We start from the raw sequence: 27095 nt of genomic DNA, 5'->3' as shown, positions 1-27095 counted from the left end.
TTCCTTCTCCATATTGTATGCTGGAATCGAAGCCAAGGAGGTGCCATTTTGCTCGAGGGCACGGCCTAAGGCCGGCTGAGGCCATGTTAATGCGGGGCAGTCCCATCTCTGCGCGACAGAGAGGTGCTTGGAAGAGCAGAACGGATAAGAGAAGAAGAGGTGAGAGGAGCTGTACACCACAAGAGGCACTGAGGGATTCGGGATGACGAGATGAAGCCGTCAGTGTCCTGGGAAACGAAGCGGCCCCAGAGGAAATTTCTGAGTCACCGTCGCGAGAAAGCGGGCTGAGCCACCATCTTGAAGCCTGGCAAATCTAAGCAAGAAATGCTGTCGTGTTGGATCTTTGCCAGCGTTGGTGCTGAATGTGGGAGCAGGTTGGAGGGAGAGAGAACCCATATACACTATGGGCTGATTAAGCCCGGTCGGCTGCCATGTTGTTAACGGGCACCGATTTCCTCCACTTTTGTCGGAGAAGTTTATTGTGGGTGAGGGATGTCAGGTCACTTGCCTTCGTTTACAGTATTCATGAATGAGCGTGTGAGAGCGGCCATTATTGTTAGGGGCAAATGGAACTACTCCAGGCGCGAAAACTAAAGCCTTTCTTTCGCCATTTTTCTTATGGGCACGCTGCTCTCGCGATTGCCCACTAGTTCGGATGAAGCCCCTGTGGCCGCCATCTTGATCTCGGGCGGCCCCGATAAGGGAGGCGGAGTATGCGAAGAGGAGGCGAGGTAACTCCACGGACGTGACGCAAGGCGCCGCCATGTCTTTTGAGGGCGGCGACGGCGCCGGGCCGGCCATGCTGGCTACGGGCACGTGAGTGGAGGCGGCGTTGTGAACCGCGGTGTGGGGAGGATTTGGCCGTCCAGAGGCAGCGGGGCGCTGGGAGGGCGAGCGGCTCACGGGAGGGGTATGGCCTGCATAGATCAGAGGGGAGAGGTTGGCCAGCGACCCTTTGCAGAGCGCTGGAAGGGGATCGCCCGTGGGAATCGTCCTGACTGACCCGAGGCAAATCGTAGACAGCCTCACTTTGCGATGTCCAGAACCCCTGGGATCCCTACTTGGGCCGTGGACCATGTCCACGGGGTCGGGGGATGGCTCGGGGGGCCTCGGGGCGCCCCCTCACCCGTCCAAAGGCGGGACTTCCGGTCCTGGCCTCCGCCTGGGCGGGATTTCCTGTTTTTTTCCTCGTCCTGTGGATCCTCCCTCGACCCCGGGTGAGGTTGGGAGGTCTCTGGGCGCCCGAACCTGGCCCCAGACACTCACCCCACCCACGGCTACCGCGTGCACTCTAGGGTTCCTCACATCTTGGGGTGAGGGGCACTAAAATTTCGACGAGCGGGGGTGTTTACACCCCTCTCCTTAACACTCTACATCGTGCCCCCTCCCTCTTGTGGGGAACACGTCCCACCTTCCTCTCATCTCTACCTGATCTTAAACGAGACTCGTCCATCGGGGCGGGTTCTTCCTCCAACTCTCAGCTCCTTGGAGGAGCCCGGACCTCCTCTAGAAGCTGAAGGGTAAGGAGTACCCCCAGGTCTTGGTTATTCTCCTGTCGGGGAACAGACTGCAGGGTGTCCCTGGACCTCGGCAGAAAGGCCTGTGGAAATCGCCCTGTCCTTTTTGCTCATGTCTCCTGAGTTGGGGGAACCCTCACAACCCACTCACCCCATTTCACTCTCTTCAGTCTCGTGGCTACTCCAAGATTGAGTACAGGGAGGGAGTTTCATCCTGACATTCTCTTCCCGGACCCCCCGCTCCCCCCGCTCCCCCCTCTTCTCATGTCATTAGGGGCTGAGGGCGCGTGGAAATGAGAGCCCCAGGCCTAGCACGGGCAGGCAGTTGACTCTGGACTAGCCACTTCCTTGCTTTGAGCCTCAGTTTCCTCCTTCATCAGGTGGGAAGGACATGGGGGTGTGTTGGAGACACTGGGTACCCCCCGGTTCAGTGGGGTTTTGGGGCTGAGCAGTCATCAGTTTCAGCTCCACTTGTGCCCTGTGTAGCTTGTGCTTTCTGGCCAGTGTCGTAAGTTCTGAGCCTCACTTTGCCATCTACATTAGGAGATCTGTTTTGGTTTTTTGTTTTTTTGAGACGGAGTCTTGCTCTGTCGCCGAGGCTTAGAATGCAGTGGTGCCATCTTGGCTCACTGCAACCTCCTTCTCCCGGGTTCAAGCGATACTTCTGCCACAGCCTCCCAAGTAGCTGGGACTACAGGTGCGCTCCACCACACCCAGCTAATTTTTGTATTTTTAGTAGACACCAGGTTTCAGCATATTGGTCAGGCTGGTCTTGAACTTCTGACCTTATGATCCACCAGCCTCAGTCTCTCAAAGTGCTGGGATTACAGGTGCGAGCCACAGTGCCTGGCCAACATCTGTCCTCCTAAAGGCAGGTAGGATGGCGATCAGAATTTGGAACAGGCTCTGGATTAGATCGTCGGAGTCCAGATCCCAGCCCTCCCTCTTCCAGTTGTGGGGCCCTTCAAGGTGCTGACTGTCCCTGGGCCTGAGTTCGCGACTGCAAAGTGGGGTGAGCTGTAGCTATGGCTCCTGCCTCATAGCTTAGGTAAAAGGGTGGGATGAGAAGGTTGAGCCCGTCTTTGGTCCTGGCATGGCTTCTGGGAAGTGCTGGATAAACCTCTTCCTTCCCTCGGGGCTTTGGACTGAGTGAGTCAGATGCGGGGTGGGGGGGGAATGCCAGATGTGGAATCCCAGCACTGAGTAGCTGCTCAGTAAACACGATCGTGAGTCATAAAGGGCCTGCAAGTTTCATTCCAACCCGGGACTCCCTGCTCCCTTAACCCTGGCATGCTGGACCACAGCTCTGCCTGAATCCCTGCAGTGATGGTGTGCTCACTGCCTCCCCAAGGAGCCTCTTCCAAAGCCCAACAGCTCTGGCTCAGCTACTCTGGTTAAAGGGAAAGAAAGTGAGGCACAGAGAGGGCTAGTGAATGAGCAGTCCAAGGTCACACAGCAGGTTTGAGACAGGGCAAGGACCCTTGCCCTCGATCATCTCACCGGGTAAGGAGATGCCCCCTGCTTTGTCTGCTTGGGGCCAACCTGTCCTGTGAACACAAATCCCTTATTTCAGGGGAATTCACAGTCTGATGCAGGAGGCAGCGGGGTACAGCTGTCACAAGTTCAGGTGACATGAGCGCTCATGGAGGAAGCCCAGGGCATCGGGTGGGCTCCTGAAGTCATCTGCTGCACCCTGGGTGATCAGGGACGACAGAGGACCTGCCAGAGCAGTCTTGTAGAAAAAGCCACAGGGATTTCCCCGCACAGAGCAATCCCAGCACCATTTCTTCCCCTTGTTCAGCCCTGACTCTCTGAGGCCTCAGTCGTGGAACCAGCCAATTCCCTCTGGAAGGAAGAGTGCTGGGGAGGTGGCCACTCAGACATGGTGGGACCCCCCCCAGGGAGGAAACTGGCTGGATCTAGGGGTGAGTGCAGGTAGGTGGGGAACGGAGCACGAGTGATCCAGGGTTTGGGGGGTCCGTGTTGTCTGAAGGCTGTGGAGGCAGGATGGCCCAGGAGCCAGGGATGGCTAGAACACACGGGGCCTCCAGGGCCAGGCTGAGGGCCAGGGACCCTGTCCTGAGGACTCTGGCGAGGAGTAGCAGGAGCTCCAGGTGCAGAAGGACCCCCCTGGGACTTGGGCACCACGCTGTGGATGAGACGTGCAAGCTCCACGTGGAATTCCACATTTTCCAAAAACCATGACGAAAGAGTCAAAGCAGATAATTTTTTTTTTTTTTTTTTTAATAGAGACGGGATCTCAACATGTTGCCCAGGCTGATCTCGAACTCCTGGGCTCAGTGATCCACCTGCCGTGGCCTCCCAAGGTGCTGAGATTGCAGGTGTGAGCCACCGTGCCTGTCTGTTCTGCTTTTTTGTACTCAGCCTTCAGAATCAGGTACGGGCTTGCCTCTCAGCATCCTCTCTGCTGCGACTCCCCACTCACATGTGGCTGGCGGCTCCCACAGAGGCCAGGGCAGGGCCAAAGGGCAAGGAGCGGGGTGGCAGGAGGAATGGGGCTGGGGCTGATGGCTCGCTGGGGCCTGGGACTGCGAGGGAGGGCTGGATGGTGAGAATCTGGAGAGTAGCAGGTTTGGGGAGGACACGCAGCACCCCTGGGACAAGGTGGGTGGAGGGGGTGAGTGCCATCCAGGGAACAGGCAGACACCCTGGGTGGGTGGTGGAGGGAGTGAGTGCCATCCAGGGAATAGGCAGATACCCTGGGTGGGTGGGTGGGTGGGTGGAGGGGGTGAGTGCCATCCAGGGAACAGGCGGACACCCTGGGTGGGTGGTGGAGGCAGCCAAGCCTCAGCCCCCTCTGTCCTGCTCTGGCCGCAGGGCGCGGATGGCATCGGGGCGTCCCGAGGAGCTGTGGGAGGCCGTGGTGGGGGCCGCTGAACGCTTCCGGGCCCGGACTGGCACGGAGCTGGTGCTGCTGACTGCAGCCCCACCGCCACCACCCCGCCCGGGTCCCTGTGCCTATGCTGCCCATGGCCGAGGAGCACTGGCTGAGGCGGCGCGCCGCTGCCTCCACGACATCGCGCTGGCCCACAGGGCTGCTGCCGCCGCCCGGCCTCCTGCGCCCCCACCAGCACCGCAGTCACCCGACCCCACACCCAGCCTGCCCCAGCCTGCCCTGGCAAGGGAGGACAACGAGGAGGATGAGGATGAGCCCACAGAGACAGAGACCTCCGGGGAGCGACTGGACGTCGGTGATGACGGAGGTGAGAGGGCGTGCACAGGGGCAGGGGCAGCCCAGCGTTTGACAAGGTACCCGCTGGAGGCTTTCCTGGGGTCTGGGGTGGTGGGACCTGCTTAGTCCTGAGTACTTCCATCGAGATGCGGTCTCAGGACCCCAGAGCCAGACAGGCTTGCCTGGGACTTGCTGTGTGATCTGAAGCCAATCCCTTCCCCGCTCTGAGCCTTACTGGTCCTGGAGCCAGCTCTGTGCTAGAAGTGGTAGCCACAGGGACACAGAGCAGACTTTGGCCCTTTTCAAGGGGCTTCCAGTCTAGCCAAGGAATTGGAGTCCTGATGAGGGTCGGGGGGTTCTGGAGCAGGGCATAAGTAGAACCAGAGTCATTTCCACGATGACTGGAAGTCAAGATAGGAGTGGAAGAGCTGTCAGGGATGCAGCAGACATCTGAGGAAGCCCCCCATTCAGCTGTTGTGGGGGGCATCTGGGGGTTGAATACTTCCAGAGGTTGGGTTGTAACACTAGGGCTTTGAGGAGTGAGTAGGAGTTTGATCAGTAACTAGGAGGTCCTTTTTTGTTATTACTTTTTTTTTGTCTTTTTGTTTTTTTCCTTTTTGTGGAGAACGGGGTCTCACTATATTGCCCAGGCGGGTCTCGAACTCTTGGGCTCAAGCTATTCTTCCACCTCTGCCTCCCTAAGAGCTGGGATTACAGGCGTGAGCCACAGCGCTCGGCTGTAATTACTAATGGCTGGCCTCCTACCTGTTGTGGGAGAAAATCCACATGGGGGAGGGCAGGCATCCTGAGTTCAAATCCTGGTGGTGTCCCTTAGTAGCCATGGGACCTCCGACAAGTGACTTAACCCCTCTGGGCCTCCAGGTCTCCTTTGTCAACAGAGGTCACGGTCATCCCGTATTTCTCTCAGGCTGTATTTTCAGTCCCATCGTCCCGAACAGATCGTAGCGGTTTCCTGTTAGCTACGTCGTGTGTAGCCGAGAAGGTGACAGATGCATAGAGGGTGTGTTTCTGCCGATGACCAGGCAGGTGGCTAGGGGAAGGGTTTTCGAGGTGAAGGAAGTGGGTCTCAGCAGGGAGGCGGGGACCATGGTCGGGGCCGTGGCTGGGGAGGAGGGCACACGGAGCATGGCCAGGCGCCCACTGGCCCGGGCCTCTCACTCACACCATCCACAGGGCTCTTCGTGATGGATGAGGATGCCACCCTCCAGGACCTTCCCCCTTTCTGTGAGTCGGACCCCGAGAGCACAGATGGTGAGTGTCCTGGGTGGTCCCCTCCCTACCTGGAGGTGGGTGGCTGGCACAAAGACACAGACGCTGAAATTTACCCTCGCTTTCAGATGGCAGCCTGAGTGAGGAGACCCCCACTGGGCCCCCGACCTGCTCAGTCCCCCCAGCCTCAGCCCTGCCCACACAGCAGTATGCCAAGTCCCTGCCTGTGTCTGTGCCCGTCTGGGCCTTCAAGGAGAAGAGGACAGAGGCACGGTCATCGGATGAGGAGAATGGGCCGGTAAGGGGCAAATGGGGGGAGGTAGGGAGGGCAGCTGGAAGGGCTCTGAGCCACTTCCTCCAGGAAGCCCTCTGGCATGGATGCTACTTTCCACCCATAAGCTGACTGAATCCTCCCCTCAAACTCAAGAAGCAAGTTCTTGGGCCCAAGCCTTGCAGTTTTAACAACTGCGGCCTTACCGTGTGTCCTAGTGCCTTACAGAGAAGCCCTCTCCTTTCCAGGAGCGTCTTCATTTGTAGAACACTTGCTCTGGGCAAGGCACAGGCATTCCCTCTAGATGGGGAAACTGAAGCTTGGAGAGTTCAGATCACCTCCCATCCCCACCCTGCACATTCCCGGCTCTTTGCAGAATTTGTCCCACCCCCCGGTCTCGTTCATCCCTGTTTGAAGCTCCTGGGCTGGGCTAGCCTGGGTGGGTCCTCCTCACCCCTCACTGAGGCAGTAAGAGGACATGTGACTTCCCTGAGGGGCAGAGCTGGGACTGGAATCCAGCTGCCTTTCAGGAAGGAGCTGTGGGCTTTGAGGGAGGTGGCCTGGGTCCCCACAGTCCATGCTCTCAGACCTCAGTGTCCTCATGTGTAAACCAGCAGTCACAGTGGTCACGTCCTCCCTACCTCCTTCCTCCACGAGGCAGTGGGCGCTGAAGAGCAGGAACCAGGCCCGGTGCAGACAGGGTCTGCCTGCTGCTGCTGTCTGTGCTTGGGACGCACAGCAACACAGCTCATTGGATGCTCTGGCCTCCCCCTGGTCAGGTCCAGTTCCTGATCTGGGTCTCTGGGTCCCATCCTGCAAGGGAACAGGCCCAGCTCAGGTGTCGGGGCTGTAGTGGAGGCAGGACCAGGTGCTGGAGCTGCAGGCAGAATGGCAGGACCGCTCCTTGGTGGGGGCTGACACAGGGAGGGACGCTTTCTGTACAGCAGGGGCCACATGATACAGCAATAACAGCTGATTATCTCAGCCCTCACAGAGATCCTGCTGCCCACCCCATTTCTCAGAAGGGGAGACTGAGGCCTAGGGAAGCAAAACCTCTTGCTCCCAGCTAATTAGCAGCAGAGATCTGATTGGAACATGACTGAAACCCCAGCCCAGATCCTCAGACATGAGGCAGTGCACGCAGCCTTAATGGCCAGCAGACAACAGCACTTCCAGTGTGTAGGAAGCAATGTCCCAGGCCAAGAAGGGGAGGCGGGGGGGAAGGGCAGGAAGGCTTCCTGGAGGAGGTGTCTGAACCAGGTAAGAAGTGTTCCTACGCAGAGCAAGACGGGGAAGAGCACTGCTAGCAGTGGGCATCTCAGGGCACAAGTGGCCGGGGGGCGGGGACGTGCTAGGAGTGGGCTTGGAGCCAGGGTGCGCGCCCAGGCTGCGTGTGGGTGCAGGGGTGGCCATGCTGGCGCCGACCTCGCCCTGTTGCCGTCCCCGCAGCCCTCCTCTCCGGACTTGGACCGCATCGCGGCGAGTATGCGCGCACTGGTGTTGCGGGAGGCCGAGGACACCCAGGTCTTCGGGGACCTGCCACGGCCGCGGCTTAATACCAGCGACTTCCAGAAGCTGAAGCGGAAATACTGAGGCCCGGGGCGGGAACGTCCCGGGCCGCGTACGCTCCACCCCACACTACGTCCCCGCCCCATGCCCGGGGCCCGCCAAGCCGAGGCTGATCTGGGAGCCCTCCAGGATTGACCAGTGTCTGCCAGTCCCCGCTGCCCTTCCAGCCCGCGACTTCCAGCGCCGAGGAGCGGGATATGCCCCTTTTCTCGATTGCCTCTCTCTGCCCAGCGACAGATTCCTTCTATTAAGGGATTGGCTCTCTCAGTTCTAAGCCCTAAACGGGTCCACTCCGTTGTTTTCTGCCTAGCGACAAGGCCTTCGGTCGCACGGCATTGGTTCCATCCCCTAGTCGCTGGGCAGTTCTTTTTTTTTGATTGGCTCGAATCTTGTAAAGGGCTTGAGTTCTCCCTCCTGATTAGCTCCAGCTTCCTGGGGGCATGGCCAAGCCCTCCTGTTCCCAGAATTGGCCTGGGGCCTTCGATTTACGTTCCTTACACTACGGGGGCTAGGGTCGTTTTTGCCCAAGTCCTGACTGCTTCTCCCCTGACCCCCTCAGGGATGGCCCCAAACTGTCCCTGCGGCTGACACCCCCTTTCATTGGTTCCATCCATCGCCACAACAGCCTGCCAATCAAAGCCCGTCCCTGCATCCAGGATGGTACCAGCTCCCAACCCTCGCTCCCCACCTCCACAGGTGCCTTAAAGGGCCCTCGTCCACCCAAGGCGGGAGGCAGGGGGCCTCACTCTCCGGCCCTGGTGTGGGGGAGAGAGTGAGGGGTTGGGGGACCGGCAGTTGGGAAGGGCGCTCTGAGATTAAAGTTTTACCTCTGTGTTTTGAGTGTTCGTTGAACATGTTCTAAAACCGAATTACGGCGTCTGATTATCAGTGAACAGCTGGGGGTTGGAATTGCTGTGCCCATTTTATTTTTAAATTTTGAGACAGGGTCCCACTGTCCCTCAGGTTCAAGCAATTCTCCTGCCTCAACGTCCCCAGTAGCTGGCATTGCAGGGGCGCGCCACTACCGCCGGGCTAATTTTTGTATTGTTAGTAGAAACAGGGTTTCGCCATGTTGGTCAGGCTGGTCTCGAACTACTGACCTCAAATTATCCACCCCCGTCTGCTTCCCAAAGTGCTGGAATTACAGATGTGACCGCACATGGCTCTGTGCCCATTTTATAGATACGAAATCGGGGTGGAGACCATTCCAGTCTTGTGTGACCATGGAACCCCAATCTTGAGAGGGTGAGTGTTGGAGCCAGAGCCCACATATTCACTAGCAAAACCAGGAACTCCGGCCGGGAGTCTAGTTAAAAGAAGACTGGAGCAGCTGGGCTTGGTGCCTCACGCCTATCAGCCCGCGCTGGGAGGCCGAGTGTGTGAGACCCCTTCTCAAAGAAAAACTGGCTGGAGATTACGGAACAGGTGGAACCTCGTCCGAAATTAGGGCAGGTAAATGTAATCTCCCACCAGACCACCACTGGAAGAATGCTAACGCTAAGCAAGACTGACACAGGGCTTTATGCCACCCAGACATTTTTAAAAGCGCTTGTCATGTTGACTCCTTTAATCATCCTAGTAATCCCACGAAAGGGAAACGATTATCGCCTTTATAGATGAGGAAACTAGGACGCAACGTAAAGCCAAAGAAGGATTCAGGGGCGCTGTCGAGGATGTTTCCTTGACTGAGATGACCATCAGGTGGGAAAAAAAACCTTACTCCCGTGGTAACTATCTCAACCGGGATGGAAATTAGAAGCATGTCTGGGCGTGGTGGCTCACGCCTGTAATTCCAGAACTTTGCGAGGCTGAGGCGGGCGGATCACCTGAGGTTGGAAGTTCGAGAACAGCCTGACCAACATGGAGAAACCCCGTCTCCACTAAAAATATAAAATTAGCCGGACGTGGTGGTGCATGCCTGTAATCCCAGGTATCTGGGACGCCGAGGCGGGAGAATCGCTTGAACCCGGAAGGCAGAGGTTGCGGTGAGCCGAGATAGCGCCATTGCACTCCAGCCTGGGCACCAAGAGTTAAACTCTGTCTCAAAAAAGAAAAAAAAAAAGTCAAAGTGGAAAGAGGCAAATCTGCGAACGGAGGATCCAGTCCCAGCTACCGGCCTAAGCCTCGCGTTGCAGTTAAGAAAGATGAAGGTCAGAGCTACCGAGGAACCATCGAGGCCAAGGGTCGAGGGAAGGGGCGGGGCTACTGTGGGAGGAACACAGGCCCCGCCCCCTCGAGAGGACGAGTCATTTCCTTCCGCCGAGGAACTGAGAACTGCCGGCCGAGTTGCAGGCGGGGCACCTCGGGCAGGGCCTCCCTAGTCGGAAGCGGCCGTAAGCCCGAGCAGCTGGCCAGGGTGAGTGCGGGGAGGGGCGGAGGCATGTGCGAGGCTCTCGGCCTGTACCCTGGGAAGTGAGGATTCCACCTCGCCGAGAGATGAAGCACGCGTCGTTGCCTGGGAAACGGCATGACCCGCGGCCGGCGAGGGGGTGGGACTTCCGGAGCAGTTAGCGCTGTGAAAAGTTCTTAGTGGAGGCGGGACTTCCTGGAGCAAATTGGGGTTGTGCGCCGCTCAAGTCCGTTTACCTGCTTCCTAGGGCCCAAACCCAGAATGGGCGAGGTGGAGGCCCCGGGCCGCCTGTGGCTCGAGAGCCCCCCAGGGGGAGCGCCTCCAATTTTCCTGCCCTCAGACGGGCAAGCCCTGGTCCTGGGCAGGGGACCCCTGACCCAGGTCACGGACCGGAAGTGCTCCAGAACTCAAGGTGAGCGGGGCCTGAGCACGAGGGGGTGTGGCCTGCTGCAGAAGCGGGATCAATTTAGAGGGACTCGCTTGGCAGCTATGCGGGATTGCGTGGTGCAGCCGGCCCCGAAGTCGGAAGGTGCTCTTCTAGGGAGCACAGGAAGAGAACGATTGTGCTCGATTTAGAATTAGCCGGATTCTTGGGGGGAGAGGGGATGGATCCAGTTTCGGGAGGATGTTCACTGCGCGGATGATACTCAGGCCATAGGGAAATCTGGAAACAGACGACGACTCTTGTCAAAAGAAAAAAATGGTCCTATGGGGAAAAGTAAATGTCGCTAAGTTGGGATGGATGGTAACAGGCCCCAGACCTGCATCTAGCCACATTTTTTGTCAAGGAGGAAACCAATTTTACAGAGAAAGGTACCTCTCTGTCCTTTGCAAGGACCAGTGTCAGCAATTCTAGTGCCACCACCTGGCTACGGCATGTCAAGCAGCCTGTCCCAGGTAGAGATAAACTGCCTCCTACTCCCTCCCAATGGACGCTGTAGCCTGAGGCATGCCGCACTCCCCAGAAATGAGGGAACCAATCATACAAGGACACAAAATCCTGACTTCACCCCTTCAATCCTCAGTGGAGCTGGTCGCAGATCCTGAGACCCGGACAGTGGCAGTGAAACAGGTATCAGTGCCTCTGCAAGGGGCAGTAAGGCTTGGGGATGGGATTTGGGGAGGAATTGCAAGCTATCAGTGAAAGGTTACATTAGAAAAATCTGTTGGGGCCTGGCGTGGTGGCTCACGCCTGTAATTTCAGCACTTTGGGAGGCTCAGGTGGGCGGATCGCTTGAACCCAGGTGAAACCTCTCTCTAAAAAATTAGCCAGGGATGATGGCGTGTCCTTGTAGTCTCAGCTAATGGGGAGGCTGACACGGTAGCATCCTTTGAGCCCAGTAGGTCAAGGCTGCAGTGAGCAGTGATCACCACACTGTACTCCAGCCTAGGTGACAGCGAGAACCTGTCTCAAAAAAGAAAAAAAAAAAAAAAAAAAAATACGGCTCGGAGAGAAGGGGGCGTGTCCAGTAAAGAAAGAAGTGTTGTGCGTTTTAATGGGGTGGGTACCCGTCTAACTCCTTAGAAATTGGACAAGGCGGCTGGGCGCGGTAACTCACGCCTGTAATCCCAGCATTTGGGGAGGCTCAGGCAGGCGGATCATCTGAGGTCAGGAGTTCGTGACCAGCCTGGCCAACATGACGAAACTCCATGTCTCTACTAAAAATAAAAAAAAATTAGCCGGGCGTGGTGGCAGGTGCGTGTAATCCCAGATACTCTGGTGGCTGAAGCAGGTGAATCTTTTGAACCCGGGAGAGGTTGCAATGAGCCGAGATTGCGCTACTGCACTTCAACCTGGGCGACAAAACAAGACTGTTGTCTCCCCCGCCAAAAAGAAAGAAGGGTTGTAACCTTTCCAAAGCCCTGATTGGTACTACGGGGTGAAGAGGTGAGGCTTAAGCGTCTGATTAGTGGTGGAGAAAGGCAGATCCTTCTGCTGGGTATTTGATTGGAGGAGGCTCCGGTGGGGGAACCAGTCCCAGCTCCTCCCTCTCTTTCTGCAGCTGGGTGTTAACCCCTCAACTGCTGGGACCCAGGAGTTGAAGCCAGGATTGGAGGGCTCTCTGGGGGTGGGAGACACACTGTATTTGGTCAATGGCCTCCACCCACTGACCCTGCGCTGGGAAGAGACCCGCACACCAGAGTCCCGGCCAGATACTCCACCTGGCACCCCTCCAGTGTCCCAAGAGGAGAAGAGGGATGCTGAGCCACTGAAGAAGCGGATTCGGAAGTCATCCCCCGGCTGGGAGAACTTGGAGAAGTTGCTAGTGTTCACCGCAGTCGGCGTGAAACCCCAGAGCAAGGTGAGGGGCACGCCGAGGCCTGAGGGGGCCGCCACACACTGGGACTCAGTCCTAGGTTTGTTGCGTGCTGTCTCTCAACTTCTTTTTAGCCTTTACTTACTCTTCTCAGAAATGGGCCTAATGACAAACACAGAGGTCGTTGTAAGCAGTGGGGAAAAGGATGTATGTCAGCTCCTGTGTGACCCATGGTGGTAATCAGCAGTGACCATGACCGTCTCACTAGGAGCAATTATGAGTATTTTTGAGTTCAGAGAGACGAGTTCAAATGCTGTTACTGCCACATTCTGAGTCCCATGTCTCCCATCTCTGTGATGCTGATTCGATAAAAAGCATGTGGTATAGTCCTTGACGTGCAGTTAGCACCCAAAGCTTTGCTCCTGTTTTTTTTTTTTTGAGACGGAGTTTCACTCTTGTTACCCAGGCTGGAGTGCAAAGGCATGATCTCGGCTCACCGCAACCTCCGCCTCCTGGGTTCAAGCAATTCTGCCTCACCCTCCCGAGTAACTGGGACTACAGGCACGTGCCACCATGCCCAGCTAATTTTTGTATTTTTAGTAGAGACGGGGTTTTACCTTGTTGACCAGGATGGTCTCGATCTCTTGACCTTGTGATCCACCCGCCTTGGCCTCCCAAAGTGCTGGGATTATAGGCGTGAGATACCGTGCCCGGCCTGCTTTGCTCCTGTTTTTATTTCCACTATTTATTTTTTGTAAGGCGAGGGGGGGCCCCGCAGGCAGGAGGAGGTGGAAGGTGGGGGCGTCTCCCCCTTTTTATTTTTTTGAGACGGAGTCTTGCCCAGTGCTCAGGCTGGAGTGCAGTGATGTGATCTCAGCTCACTGCAACCTTTGCCTCCGGGTTTCAAGCAATTCTGCCTCAGCCTCCTAAGTAGGTGGAACAAGAAGCGTGCCACCGCCATGCCCAGCTAATTTTTTTATATTTTTAGTAGAAACAGGTTTTCACTGTGTTAGTCAGAATGGTCCTGATCTCCTGACCTTGTGACCCACCAGCCTCAGCCTCCCAAAGTGTTGGGATTACAGGCGTGAGCCCCTGCACTCGGCCTATTTTCACTGTTATTAGGCCTCCGAGGTGGAGGTGGCCAGGGGAAGGAGGAGGCTGGTTAAGACATTAACCCACATTTTAGAGACTGGAATCCTGGGGCCGGGGGCAGTGAGATTACAGTCTCTGGCTGCCTCAGCAGAATCACGGAGACCTGACATGGAGGTGCTCTGTGACTCGGTTTCCCCATGTGTGAGACGGCAGGGTTGGCGTGTAAGCCTGTGAGTGGGGAGGCTCAGAGGTGTCACGGTGCTGCTGCTCTTTCCTTGGTGACGCCAGGTGGCCGGCTTTGATCTGGACGGGACCCTCATCAGCACGCGCTCTGGGAAGGTCTTCCCCACTGGCCCCAGTGACTGGAGGTGATAAGAGGCAAAAGAAGGGACTGAGTGAGGCCTGGAGTCCACCTCTGGCCCCGGGTCAACCCTGCCACTTCCTACCTGCCCTAGGATCCTGTACCCAGAGATTCCGCGTAAGCTCCAGGAGCTGGAAGCTAAAGGCTACAAGGTACATGCAGGTGGTGCCTCCATGGGCAGGTGCCCAGGGCCCTGGTGAGCAGGGCACCTGGTGATACCCTCTGTTCCCCAGCTAGTGATCTTCACCAACCAGATGAGCATTGGGCGTCGGAAGCTGCCAGCTGAGGAGTTCAAGGCCAAGGTGGAGGCTGTGGTGGAGAAGCTGGGGGTTCCCTTCCAGGTATGGCTGGAAGGGAGACTGGGGGCTATGTGGGAGGACAGAGATCCAGAGAGAGGGTGTCAGACCATGGGGTGGGTGGCATGGAGGCCTCAGGGGTGATGCTGATAGAAACCCATCAACTACAAATGCTTTAGCTCTGCTTTGGTGGGTGAGGGCTGGGGTAGCATCCAGTAGGTGCCTGAGGGGGAGCTGAGGCTGGGGGCCCCTCCCATCCACAGGTGCTGGTGGCCACGCATACAGGCTTGTACCGGAAGCCAGTGACGGGCATGTGGGACCATCTGCAGGAGCAGGTGAGCCTCTTAGCCTGCCCAGCCTCCCTCTCCCCTGCTCCAGCCCCTCACTTCCAGGCCTCTGGTCCCAGCCTCCTTACTCCTCCAGTCCTCTCAGACCCACCTTCTGTTTTTTTCGGTCACATTCTATGTGTTGGTTTATGAGGCCAGTGCTCCTAAACGTTCTAAATCAGAGTAGTGGAGAAAGAAGCTGTTCATCTCCTTGTGTGTGCATTTGTTGTAAAGTTTAGCACATTCTTGAACTGAAAATAAGTGACCAGGACAGCCTCGTGCAGCGGGACCCGATGGGCAGACTAGCGTGTGAAACAGAGGGAGGGAAGGAGGTGGAGAAAGCAGGCATCGTTTCAGCCCTGGTGGGCAGGGATGGCCTCTGAGGAGGTGACATCTTTGGAAAGGCCTCAGGCAGGGCAAGGAGGGAGCCACATGGACACCTGGGGAAAGTGGTCCCCATGGAGTGACAGCAAGTGCAAAGGCCCTGAGGCAGCCCCTAGGCTGGGTGGGTTAGGGACAGAGAGGCCCATGCAGCTGGCCCTGGGCAAGGGAAGGGAGAGGACAGGGCTACAGGGAGGGCACCGCTTTTGCCCTAAGGGAGGCAGGAGCTGAAGCTGGGCAGGCGCCATCTGGCGGCCGTGTGGGGAATGGGCAGGGGCCGAAGCCGGGAGGCCTGGAGGGAGGGGGCTGCGTGGAGAGACCATGAGGGCCAGGAGCAGCGTGCAAAGTGGCTGGATGGTGGGGACATGGAAGGTCAGAAGAGGAGGACTGATGCTGGGCACAGACCAGGTGGAACAGCCCTATCCCCCTGCGGTGGACAACTATGGGAAGGGTCTCCTCGCTGCTGTCTCCTGTAGGCCAACGAGGGCATGCCCATCGCCATCACCGATAGCATCTTCGTAGGAGGTAAGGGCCTGGGGGCTGCTCAGGGGGGCAGGGACCCTCCCTCCCTGCCTCCCTCCAAGCTGGCTGGGGGAGATGGGGTGTCCTGTGTGTTCCAGATGCGGCCGGCCGCCCAGCCAACTGGGCCCCAGGACGAAAGAAGAAAGACTTCTCCTGCGCGGACCGCCTGGTGAGGCCCCTTGCCCCTGCCCCAAGCCCAACCCTGGGCGCTGGTGTCTGATGTCTGTCCCCGCCCCCAGTTTGCCCTCAACCTCGGCCTACCCTTCGCCACACCTGAGGAGTTCTTCCTGAAGTGGCCAGTGGCTGGCTTCGAGCTCCCTGCCTTTGACCCGGTGAGGCCCTGGGGTGGGAGAGGGAGAGCTCCCGGGATTAGGACAGATGGAGTCTCAAGGGTGTGTCCCACCCCTCGCAGAGGACCGTTTCCCGCTCGGGGCCTCTGTGCCTCCCTGAGTCCAGGGCCCTCCTGAGTTCTACCCCGGAGGTGGTTGTCGCCGTGGGATTCCCTGGGGGTGAGTGCCCAGCCCGTTCTCAGGAGCCCTGAGCCCCATCTGGGTCCTAGGCCACCCACCTACCCTGCTCCCCACACAGCCGGGAAGTCCTCCTTCCTCAGGGAGCACCTCGTGTCAGCCGGATACGTCCATGTGAACAGGGTATGTCTTTCCAGTTCCTTCACCTCTCAGCTTGTTGGGGGCAGTTCCCTCCATCACTGCCTCCCCCCTCAATCCCATTTGTGATCACTCGTGCCCCAGGACACACTGGGTTCCTGGCAGCGCTGTGTGACCGCCTGTGAGATGGCCCTGAAGCAAGGGAAACGGGTCGCCATCGACAACACAAACCCAGACGCCCCGAGCCGCGCCAGGTAGTGGAACCATGGTGCACTGTGGTGGGATGTGGTGGGGGGGCTGTGGTGGTGAGGGGGCCCTGCACATCTGGCCCCTCCCCCACAGGTATGTCCAGTGTGCCCGAGCCATGGGCGTGCCCTGCCGCTGCTTCCTCTTCACTGCCACTCTGGAGCATGCTCGCCACAACAACCGGGTGAGCCTGCTTGGCCCAGACACCCCCAGGCTGCACCCCCACACTCCCACCCCTCCCATGACCCCGGGGCCTGCTGCCCCCTCTTTTGTTCCCCCAGTTTCGCGAGATGACGGACTCCTCACACGCCCCCGTGTCAGACATGGTCATGTACGGCTACAGGTAGGGTTGGGGCCTGCAGGGGGCAGGGTGCTGGATGGGCCCTATAAGCTGGGCTGTCCCTCACTGTCCCCACCACTGCCAGGAAGCAGTTCGAGGCCCCGACACTAGCGGAAGGCTTCGCTGCCATCCTGGAGATCCCATTCCGCCTGTGCCTGGAGCCAAGGCTGGAGCGGCTGTACTGCCAGTTCTCCGAGGGCTGACCCACCCAGCTCCCCTCCACAATAAATGCTGATTCTCTTTGAACTTGGCCAGCCTGTTGCTGGGAGGAGGGTGGTCACATGGTGGAGGGATCCAGGCCTGGCAGTTTCTCACATGGATGGAGGCTTTCGGGACATTTTCAGGTAACGAAAGGTGGGGCCCCCACAGAGCAGATTCCAGCTTTGCTGGGATCTGGCCCAGGCACTTACAGAGAAGGGTATGCACAGGGGGCTGTGAGGCCCGCCCAGACCCAGGTGGTGAGGCCGCAAGGCTCAATCCAGGGCTAAGTTCAAGACCTGGCATGACCCCCAAGGACTCAGGTTCTGCGGCACTGGACTTGAACCCAGGGCCTGGCACCCATGAGCACCTGGACTGCTGGGCATCAGGCAGTGAGCACAGGGGCAGGCAAGTTTTTAAAAGCCTTTATTGGGGAAACATACAGGGTTGGGGACCGTCCTTGAGCCCTCAGGACGCCATCCTCCATGTTGCTGGGCAGTCGAAGTCCCCAGGGGCCCCTGCTCAGAAGCATGTCACCTAGGGGCAGGGGTGCAGTGGGGGCTGCTGGCCATAGGCGCCCAAGCACTGACCCCACATCCCTGTGAGCAGAGGCCCCGCCCAGGCCTGGACACTACCTCTGTGGCCGTGAGCTGCAGCTGCCACCGCCTAGAAAGCCTGGGACCACCGAGAACACTGTGCCTCCCCCTCTGCTCTGCTCTCCCTGAGGCCAAGGTCGCCCTGCTGCTTTTGCAACCCCACCCCCACAGGCCCGAGTCCCTCCTGGATTCCACAGGGTCACCACTTACCAGTCTCTGCAGGGGCCTCGTCTGTGACTCCTGGAGGGACCTAGCCCAGGGTAGCTACTACCCCCCCATCTGTGGGGAGGAATGAGACCAGGGTGAGCATGTGGGAAGGGCAGGAGGAGCTGCGCAGGCCAGGGCCGGCCGGGCTGCCTCACCCCTCGCTGCTGCTGCTCCTGCTCCAGGTTCCGCTGTAGGACCTGCTGTTGGTTGGCAATGACGCGCCGGATGCCGTTGACAAAGTTGCCCTGGTCATGGGGGATGAGGCCGATGAAGATTTTCTTCTCTGAAGAGTACAGGAGCATGAGCACGCGGATCTCACACGACGCTTTGTAGGAAAAGTGCACGCAGCCAGCCTGGCAGGCACGGGACATGGTGTCACCAGACAGTACCACAGGCAGCATCCCTCCAACCAGGCGGGCACCCTGCCGTGGGCTCCATTGGCCAGGCTCTGCCTAACTGCTGTCCTCACACTCCCCTCACCCCCCTCAAGGTGGGCCCCATTATTATGATGACACTGTGGCCAAGAGACTCCGTAGGGGGAGGCCCGGGAACCTGCATTTCAGAGCTCCTGGGCAGGCCATGCTGTCTGGGGTCACCTCACCCAAGCCATGCCACCTTGACAACCAGCCACGACTCTGTCACCCAGGCTGTAGTGTGTGGCACCATCTTGGCTCACTGCAACCTCCACCTCCCGGGTTCAAGTGATTCTCCTGCCTCAGCCTCCTGAGTAGCTGGGATTACAGGTGCCCGCCACCACGCCTAATTTTTTTATTTTTAGTAGAGATGGGGTTTCACCATGGTTACCAGGATGGTCTCAAATTCCTGACCTCAGGTGATCCACCTGCCTCTGCCTCCCAAAGTCCTGGCATTATTAGGGTGATCCACCATGCCCGACCAGAGGGGAGTCTTGAAAGTTCTTTACTATAAAAGCATCTACACCCAGACCCCTCATGCACAAATGGTCTTGTGACAGCTGAGTCGAAAGTAACTATAAGGTAGTTTTGGGACAGATGCTACCAGGTATGGCCCGCACAGAAGATGGCCATCAGCAGGTGAACGCCAAGCCTCCCACCTCACAGATGGAGAAACTGAGCCCGAGAGAGAAGTGGACTCTGCTATGACGACCACCAGACACTGGGGCCCTGCGGGGACAGACAGCCCTCTCCGCCTGGCCAGGGGCCTTTGGGATGTGGCACAAGCTGCCAGGGCCTGTTTTTCCATGAGGAAACCTGGAGTGACAAGGGCACCTGCCCCTGGGGAGAGCAACCCTGATGTGGCAGAGGAGGGGCAGCCCCATACATTGAGATCAGTGCCCCTCTGTCCAGTGCAGTGGGGACAGCGCAGAGCCTCCCAGAGCCAGCCACCCTCTCCCCAGCCTTCCTGGACATGGCGCTCAGCTCCTGTCCCACGTCCACACCCGTGAGGGATCCTGCCTCTCCGCCCTGCCAGCGCCACTCACGAAGCCATTGTCCATGATGCGGCACAGGCTCTTCAGCGTCTCCAGGTCCTTGGTGAAGTGGAACTGCACCAGGCGCGAGTTTCGGAACAGCGGCACCAGCGTGGTCTGAAGAAGCAAGGGGACCCACGCTCTGGCTTCTGCCACCACAGCCTCCCGCTTGAAGCTTGCTGGGTCCCCTGCGCTCAGGACCAAACCGAGGCTCTCACGTCTTCTCCTAGCTCAGGAAGTGTCATCTCTGCCCCTCACTCCCCTTCCTCAACCAGCCCCAACCCTGGAATCTTGGGGAAGCCGCTCTCAGGTTTCTCGGCAGCCCTCCAGGTCATGGCGGCCCTGGCCCTGCTCAGTCCCTACACAATAGCAGGCTGGGTACCTGGAACCCCCTCAGCGCCAGGCCTGCTGCAGTTCTGCCCCCACTCAGCCAGCCCAGGGCTCGCCCTTGGGAAGGCCCTCACCAGCAGCTGCTGCGGGATGAGCTGCATGCACAGCTTTCTCGGCCACTGCTCGGTCCTCCTGCGGGGCACGAAGGCACGAGGGTCAGGAGGCCCCGGCTCCCCTGGATGCCACCTCCGCCCCCAGCCCAGCACTCACAGGATCTCTCCCTGGTTCACGTAGACGTGGGACGGCAGCCACCTCTTGGACCGGCTGTTGGGCTCAGGCCTGGGCTTTTGGAGGAGAGACAAAGAGGAGCCCCTCAGGGCTGGGCGCCCAACGCCTGTGTCCCCTCCCAGCCAGAGTCCACGAGGATCTTGGGGTCCCAGTTCCCCGGGCTGCCAAGGGCTCACCTCCTGCCACTCCATGATGCCGCTCCACGCCAGGAACTTGTTGTTGACGATCTGCACTGGGCCTGCGTTGACGCCACCAGGCCCCACTGCCTGCGGGAATGGAAGGGGGTGGTAAGAGGGACCGGGAAACCTGGCTGTCCTGGGGCCCGCCCTCCTTCCCGCCGTCAGCCCCAGCAGGCGCCCAGGAACAGGCCCTGCCCCTCCCCTGTGCACAGCCCTGCAAGGCTCCCAATGCACTGAAGACAGGTCCCGGCCCTCAGCTGGGGGCCTGCAGAGTCTGCCTCAACTGGCAAGGCGCAAGCAGGACACAAGGTCACAGGCCAGGGCCTTCTAGCCTCATGATCCCAACCCCTCCTACCAACACCCACCCTCTGGCCCTGCAGAGCCCCCCCGCCAGTGGCCACTTTTCTGCGGAGCCCTGGTGGGAACCCGCCCCTCCTCTCGGCTCCTCTGCAGCTCCCTGCTCCAGCCATTGCATCACACTCCACCTGCAGCAAGTCTGGCTTCACAACCCGGGCGGCCGGGCCTAACTCCGCGCTGTCCCCATAGGGGCTGTGCTGGGTTGACACACCTGCTTGCGGGTGGTGATGACCTGCCGGATGGCGCTGACAAAGCCGCTCTGGTCGTAGGGGATGAGGCCCATGAAGATCTTCTTCTTGGACGAGTACAGGAGCATGAGCACGCGCACCTCACAGGGGGAGATGTGGGGGAACAGCATGCAGCCCGCCTGCGGGGCCAAGGGGCAGGACCTGAAGGCACAGCCCGGTGCCGCCGGGCCCCCACCACCCCAAGACTGCCCCACCTGGAGGGGTTGAAGGAGCTCGTGAGTAGACAGAGATCCCCACAGTTAAGGCCTCGGCCACCAGTGTGGAACCTCTGAGAGCCCATGCTGTGCCCATCAGTGTCTCCCCTGCCACTGGGCACCCAGGCTGCGGTGAGAACACCGAGAAGGCACCACCTCCCATCCCCTGCCCACCTGATGGGGTGACCTGGCCTGGGGGTTAAGGGTGCAGGCAGTGCCTCCCCCAACTCTGCTGCCTCCTAGCTGTGTCACCTAACACCAGCCACCTCTTGCTTTTTGGAGTCCATTTCCTTATTGGTAAAATGAAATAATAGCGTACACAATCAGTGCCACATAAAGGCTCAGCAGATGAGGTGTTGGTGCCTCTTGGATGAGATGTGGGAGAACGGCCTGACAGATGTGCCCAACTGTGGTGCCCAGATAAAGGGGTGTGCCCATCCCAGAACCCCACATCCCCTTCCCACACCAGCCCACCCCCGCAGTGCAGTCCCCAGCAGGCTGCCAGCCTAAGCCCTCGACTTTGGGTCCAGCCCAGGGAGTACCCACTCAGGGCCCTGTCCCTGGCCTTCCTGGAGCCACACAGTCTCCCTCCCAGGCCATGAGTGGGGAGCGAGGGTGGAGGTCCACGTTCCCTACAGACTGGGAACTCGGGGCCTGGACACGCCGGCACTCAGCTAAGAGACCCTAGGCCAGGCATAAGCCCTGGTCTGCACAGGCCATGAGGGAGAAGGCAAGACCCTAGCAGAAGCCACGGCACCTCCAAGCAGCAGCTGAGACGGGGTAGAGGCAGAACATCCCAAGAGGGAATAGGGACTGGGGAAATCCCCAGAGCCAGGTCCTCTGGGCAGACAACTTGGTCCCACCCCATCCCTGCCTCCTCCCCAGCACCCGCCATCTTCCACACCCCCTTTCTGCCCTGTGCAGTGCCAGAATCCCAGTCACCTGAACAGCCTCACCAGCTGGATTCACCCAGCACTCACTAGGTACTAAAGCTAACGTTTCAAGCGCTTTATAAAAACCCTTCTTCCAGCTATCCTCTGAGTGGCCCCAGGAAGCACAGCTCCTGTTAGCCCCATCTTACAGATGAGAAGGCTGAGCCCCAGAGCACCTCTCCCTCCTGGCTGGCACTTGTGCCCAGCACACACATTTACCAGGTCCCTGACATATGCCGTGTGTTCCCGACAGGCTCCTGGACCCCAGCAAGGCTACCCACAGCTGGGCACGGATGCAGAAGCCAGATGTCTCCCAGGCTGAGTTCATTCACCCGGTGCTCTATTGAGATGCCTGGGGTCCCAGAGGCCATGAGGGCTACCCTTGACCCCAGGGGAGACCCCCAGCCCCCATCCAGGCTGTGGGTAGAGCACTGCCTCCAGCAGCACTTCTATAAGGGGCCACCCCCGCCCGCCCGCCCGAGCCCACCCCACTCACGAAGCCGTTGCCCATGACTCGGCAGAGCCCCTTGAGCGAGTCACAGTCTCTGTTGGTGAAGTGGAACTGTGCCAGCTGGGAGTTGCGGAACAGGGGGCCCAGCGTGGTCTGGGGGCGACAGGGGACAGAGACCTGGGTCAGCTGGGCATGGGGGTGCTTGAAGAGGTGGGGGCAGCACAGGGCGTGTCTCACCAGCAGCTGCTGTGGGATCAGCTGCATGATCAGCTTCTGCGGCCACTGGTCAGTCTCCCTGCGGGAAGGAGCGGGTCAGAGAGGGCTGCCCTGATCCCCACGGCCCCGGCCCCCACCACCGCCCTGGCCGCCCCAGCCTCAGCACTCACAGGTTCTCCCCTTGGTTCACATAGGCTTGGCAGGGCAGGGTCCGCTTCAGCTTCGCGGTGGAGTCAGAGTAGGGTCTGCGCTTCTGCATGGGCAGGAGGGATGTCAGCATGCACCGCCGAGATGCCCCACCTTCCCCTCAGGGGCAAGACAGGACCCTGGAAACCAGTCCCGGCCCACAGGGACTCACCTCCTGCCACTCCAGGACGCCACTCCAGGCCAGCAGCTTGTTGCTGAGCCGGTGCTCGCTCACTGCCAGACCCCCGAGGGTGAGCCCAGGCGAGGAGGGACCGATGGGACCCAGCGCCCCGAAAACCCGAGCACCTTCCTGCAATAGAGTTGGGGGATCGGTGGGAAAACGGAGGCAGGGGCCTGCAAGGACAGGCAGTCCCTACACACCCCAGAGGGGCCAGCCCAATATTCAGACCCCATCCCTTGCTGGACACCCACAGGGCCATGTCCAAACCCTCTGCTCAGCGCTCAGGACCCAACATCGTGGTCCTCAAGTCCTTTCCCACTGCTCCCTCAGGACCCTTCCTTCCCAGAGCCTGCTGTCACCTTGATACTGGCCGGGCAGATTCCTGAAGCCAACAGCCGGCCCCACCTCTAGCCTTTGCCCCAGCTGCGTGCCTGATCGATTCCTCCAGACCCAAGTTAGAAGCCAGCTGTGGAGGACTTTCTCATGTCCCATGCTGGGCCCAGGTGTCCTTGCAATCCCGGGAGGCACAAACCTGCATACCGGCTTGCCCTGTCTTTGCCAGGCTGAAACCCTCCTCAGGCTCCTGTCCCCGCAAAGTTCCGACTCCTCCCCCGGCCCAGGCCAGTGCCCACCTCTCTGGCCTTATCAGTCTGACCCCAGGGAGGCAAGGAGGAGGCGAAGAAACACAAAGGAGACGGAACCATCCAGAAGAAAAAAGCAAGGCCAGGCACAGTGGCTCAAGCCTGTAATCCCAGCACTTTGGGAGGCCGAGGCGGGTGGATCACGAGGTCAAGAAATCGAGACCATCCTGGTCAACATGGTGAAACCCCGTTTCTACTAAAAATACAAAAAATTAGCTGGGCATGGTGGCGCGTGCTTGTAATCTTGGCTACTCAGGAGGCTGAGGCAGGAGAATTGCCTGAACCCAGGAGGCGGAGGTTGCAGTGAGCCGAGATTGAGCCATTGCGCTCCAGCCTGGGTAACAAGAGCGAAAACTCCGTCTCAAAAAAAAAGAATTGAGGAGAAGGGGGAAAACGACTGGGAGAGAGCTGGGACACCACCCCCTGGAGGGGTCCTACAGACCAAAACTGTGCAAAACACCAGAAGCTTCTAGCAACAAAGCCAAGCAAAGCCACAAACGCTTCTCACAGGGCACTCTCCCACGCTTTCATTTTTTGATGATTTTTTTTTTTCAGACGGAGTCTCACACCTATTGCCCGGGCTGCATGCAGTACAGTGGCGCAATCTCAGTTCACTGCAACCTCCACCTCCTGGGTTCAAGCGACTCTCCCGCCTCATCATCCCAAGCAGCTGAGATTACAGGTGCTCGCCACCACGCCTGGCTAATTTTTTTTAGTAGAGATGGGGTTCCACCATGTTGGCCAGGCTGGTCTTGAACTCCTGACCACAAGTGATCCACCTGCCTCAGCCTCCCAAAATGCTGGGATTACAGGCATAGGTCACTGCACCTGGCCTTGGTTATCTTTCTTAAAAACCAAAAACATCTCACAGCAAACAAGGGAAAGCTTGGCAAACAGCCTGGCTGCAGGAAACCCATGAGATCTCCCTGGAGTAGGCACCTCCAGCCAGAGGAAAAAAATTCTAAGGGTCATTTCTTTTTTTCTTATTACAAATGGCTATTTTCCAAATTTCTATAAAGTACATCTTTCCTTCCAGAATACTAGCAAACAAAAAATTTGTGAAAGCTTAAAAAGATGAACCTGAACAAACTTGGTCTCCGCCCACACAGGTGATTCTGGTTTTGGGCAATCGTCAGAAGGTCAGGAAGAAAACCTGAGTGTGCTGGCGTCAGAATGAGTTGTTGCTGGGGCTTCAGGCACCACACCGGACATCCAGCATCTCAGAAGATGAGTTAAAATGCACAGTCCGGCAGGGCACGGTGGCTCACACCTGTAACCCCAGCACTTCGGGAGGCCAAGGTGGGTGAACCACCTGCGGTTGGGAGTTTGAGACCAGCCTGCCCAGCATGGCCAAACACAGTCTCTACTAAAAATAGAAAAATTGGCCGAGCATGGTGGCGCATGCCTGTAATCCCAACTACTCTGGAGGCTCAGGAGGAGAATCGCTTGAAACCGGGAGGTGGAGGTTTCAGACTCCAGCCTTCGAGATGGCAGCGAGACTCCATCTCAAACAAACAAACAAACAAAAACAACGCACAGCTGGAGACGACTTTAGAGATGAGGGTATACTTGCAACATAAAAGTTGTTTATGGCGCTGGGACCTGGGACATCTAGACTGCACACACAAGTCCGCATATACAGCGACACGTACGCATTTGCTGCCACAAAGATGGGTAAAAATCAGGCGACCGCACTTAAGAGTCCAAGCCACATACCGAACGTCTGCTTATCTAGGAGGGCAGGTTGACTCAGGACTTCAAAGATGCTAACATCTGAAGCCCTGCTAAGGAGCAGGTATGCTTGCCTAAAACCCAGGAATATCTTCAGCTGCAGGAGCAGCACATTAAGATGGGAGGATCATATTTAAAACGATTAAGGTGCAACCTAAAGGAAATCTCACATCTCGTCTGCGCGGGCCTGACACCCCTACGTGCACAGGGCACTCCATCTAATACTTGCACTGAGCTTTAAAGCCTTGCGGGGCACGTCTGAGGACCCAGAAAACACTTCTGAACGACTAGATGCGAATGCTGCAGGAAGGGGCGAAGACAGGGGAGGGAAGGGCTACGTTTAAGTTGTGGGAGGTAATCGGAGTCTGGGTATCCATGTTTAAGACCCAGGAAGCCTGCTTAAAACTTCAGTAGGCCTGCCACAGCGCTGTGCCATCCATACCCCCGGGGCAGTGTATTTAAAAAGTGGGCAGGAGCGCGGGCCCTCGGAAAATCTCACATCGGTGCAACCCTGTGCACGCTGCAAAGTCGCGATGTGCAGTTTTACCACCCCGGGTAAACCTTACGGTTTCTGAAAAGCATGTGCGTCTTCTAGGTCTGGGGAAGGGTATGCCCAAAGTACCTGCAAAGCTGAGGATTTACGTTTACGGTCTGGGCTCACGGCAGTCCATCAAGACATCCCACATCTGGGAGCCGGCGCACATTCTAGGTGCGCACTCCACCGGCACAGCGCGGACCCCGGGGAGAACGCCCACGGGTGCGACATCTGCGTGCACTTGTACAAAGCGCGGGCCCCTCCCTCGCCGCCGTCCCCAACCCTCGCCCCCATTTCCACGTTCCCTGCCCGGAGAGCCAACAACTTTCCAACGGGAAAAACAAACGCGCGTGGTGGCCGCCGGTCCGCCGCCCCCCACCCGCGTTCAAATCGGACCGCGGAGTCAGCAGTAATTCGAGCCCGCCCCGCTCCCGTCCCCTACCCCCCACCCCGGCCCGAACGCGCAACAAAGGGGAGAGCGCGGCGCGAACCACCGGGAGCTCCACGGGGGAACCTGGCCCCGGGCGGGACCACCCTTTGGGCCACAGGGGAGACCCCGGAGCGGAGGGGGCCGCGGACAAAGGCGTGAGCCCGGGGTAGGGGCGGGGCCGTGGAAGGCTCTGGAAAAAGGGCGGGGGGCTCACCATGGGAGGGGCCGAGCGGGCCCGGATCCGCGGAGGCTGCGGGCCTCGGGGGCTGGCCGGCCAGGAGCGCGAGCGGACGGCGCGCACTACGAGGGGCCGCGGGGGGCGGCCGCGACCGCCGAGGGGACCCCCGGCGCCGGAGCGATACGGGGCACGGCGCGGACGGACCATGGCGGGCGTGGGCCAAGAGGGCAGGGAGCTGCCGCGGGCCACACGGGGGTCTGCAGGCTCCACCGACTGAGGGGCGCGGGTGCGCGGCTTCGGGGGAGACTGGCTGAGCCGTACCAAGCGCGGGGGACGCGCCGACGGAGAGGGGTCGCCGCGGCCGAACCACTGCGGCTGCCGGGGGAGCCCGGCGCGTACCAAGCGCGTCTGAGGGGGCGTGGCCAGAGCGTACCAAGGCGGCGCGGGGGAGCGGGGGGCGCGGGCCGGAGCGGAGTGTGGGCTCGGCGGTCCTCCGGGCCAGGGAGGACGCGCGAGCAACAACTTCAGGGGGCGTGGCGGGAAAGGGATCCCCTACCAAACGCGGGGGAAGAACGAAGGCGACACCATGCTGGCTCCGTGCCGGGGCTCGGGACGCCGGGAGACCTTATCGGGAGCTACGGGCCCGCAGAGACGGGAGATCGCTCCAAAAAACATCAGGGAAGAGGGGAGGACAAGGGAACCCACTAAGAGGGAACCCACTGAGGGTACGGATTGCGCCCGAGGTGGGGGGGGCTGAAGGTTTGCAGGCGGTGACGTGGCGAGGTGGGCAGGGGACTTCAACTCCCAGCGGCCCCCGCGCGGCCTGGGCGTGGCCAGGGGGGGGTCCCGGGAGGCTCCACCCATTCGTTTCGCGCCCAGGCTCCGCCCGCACCCCTTGGCGGCGACTCCGAGCTTCTCGCTACTCACGTCGCATCCCGGCCTCGTGTGGATTCGCTCATTCGCTCTGCTAAAATGAAATGACCGCGCAGCCGCTTACTAGTGGTTGTGTAAGA

General features: G+C 59.1%; 3 protein-coding genes and 1 long non-coding RNA gene across 31 annotated transcripts; 3 read left to right on the top strand and 1 right to left on the bottom strand.

Annotated features, from left to right (window-relative positions):
* Positions 1–42: 42 nt before the first annotated feature.
* On the top strand, positions 43–8614 carry AKT1S1 (AKT1 substrate 1). Of its 20 annotated transcripts, none has more exons than XM_078359496.1 (7): positions 773–816; positions 3319–3442; positions 3768–3915; positions 4356–4741; positions 5905–5982; positions 6069–6238; positions 7661–8614. In XM_078359496.1, the coding sequence occupies exons 4-7, from the start codon at positions 4363–4365 to the stop codon at positions 7802–7804; spliced, it is 771 nt and encodes a 256-aa protein (XP_078215622.1). In that variant the 5' UTR covers positions 773–816; positions 3319–3442; positions 3768–3915; positions 4356–4362; the 3' UTR covers positions 7805–8614. The 20 variants fall into 20 exon arrangements, with proteins under 20 accessions (XP_078215624.1, XP_078215621.1, XP_078215611.1 ...); XM_078359493.1 differs by lacking the exon at positions 3319–3442 and adding an exon at positions 2389–2529; XM_078359502.1 differs by lacking the exon at positions 3768–3915 and adding an exon at positions 2389–2529.
* A 1435-nt stretch (positions 8615–10049) lies between these two features.
* PNKP (polynucleotide kinase 3'-phosphatase) lies at positions 10050–16803 on the top strand. 7 transcript variants are annotated; one of them, XM_035283518.3, is made up of 17 exons: positions 10050–10136; positions 10378–10542; positions 11156–11202; positions 12134–12433; positions 13769–13848; positions 13936–13993; positions 14075–14182; positions 14401–14472; positions 15321–15369; positions 15465–15535; positions 15606–15698; positions 15779–15875; positions 15955–16016; positions 16116–16225; positions 16314–16401; positions 16499–16560; positions 16643–16803. In XM_035283518.3, exons 2-17 carry the CDS (start codon positions 10392–10394, stop codon positions 16758–16760), a joined length of 1566 nt encoding a protein of 521 aa, XP_035139409.2. In that variant the 5' UTR covers positions 10050–10136; positions 10378–10391; the 3' UTR covers positions 16761–16803. The 7 variants fall into 7 exon arrangements, with proteins under 7 accessions (XP_035139409.2, XP_078215602.1, XP_078215605.1 ...); XM_078359476.1 differs by having other exon boundaries at positions 11072–11202; XM_078359479.1 differs by lacking the exon at positions 12134–12433.
* A 361-nt stretch (positions 16804–17164) lies between these two features.
* On the bottom strand, positions 17165–26357 carry PTOV1 (PTOV1 extended AT-hook containing adaptor protein). 3 transcript variants are annotated; one of them, XM_035283524.3, is made up of 13 exons: positions 22927–26357; positions 22559–22696; positions 22371–22453; positions 22222–22279; positions 22030–22137; positions 20371–20526; positions 19800–19889; positions 19606–19679; positions 19470–19527; positions 19018–19122; positions 17714–17911; positions 17562–17630; positions 17165–17292 (listed from the first exon to the last, which is right to left on the bottom strand). In XM_035283524.3, the coding sequence occupies exons 4-12, from the start codon at positions 22246–22248 to the stop codon at positions 17619–17621; spliced, it is 828 nt and encodes a 275-aa protein (XP_035139415.2). In that variant the 5' UTR covers positions 22249–22279; positions 22371–22453; positions 22559–22696; positions 22927–26357; the 3' UTR covers positions 17165–17292; positions 17562–17618. The 3 variants fall into 3 exon arrangements, with proteins under 3 accessions (XP_035139415.2, XP_017822933.2, XP_017822932.2); XM_017967444.4 differs by having other exon boundaries at positions 17165–17340; positions 26119–26357; XM_017967443.4 differs by having other exon boundaries at positions 26119–26357.
* LOC144580744 (uncharacterized) lies at positions 17741–20953 on the top strand. The gene is made up of 2 exons (XR_013530846.1): positions 17741–19910; positions 20349–20953. It is a non-coding gene; the product is annotated as an uncharacterized LOC144580744 (long non-coding RNA).
* Positions 26358–27095: the final 738 nt, after the last annotated feature.

Source organism: Callithrix jacchus, chromosome 22 (assembly GCF_049354715.1).
Source record: "Callithrix jacchus isolate 240 chromosome 22, calJac240_pri, whole genome shotgun sequence".
NCBI lineage: Eukaryota > Metazoa > Chordata > Mammalia > Primates > Cebidae > Callithrix > Callithrix jacchus.
Note: the sequence above shows the minus strand (reverse complement) of the source record. Positions and strands in the feature narration are given on the sequence as shown.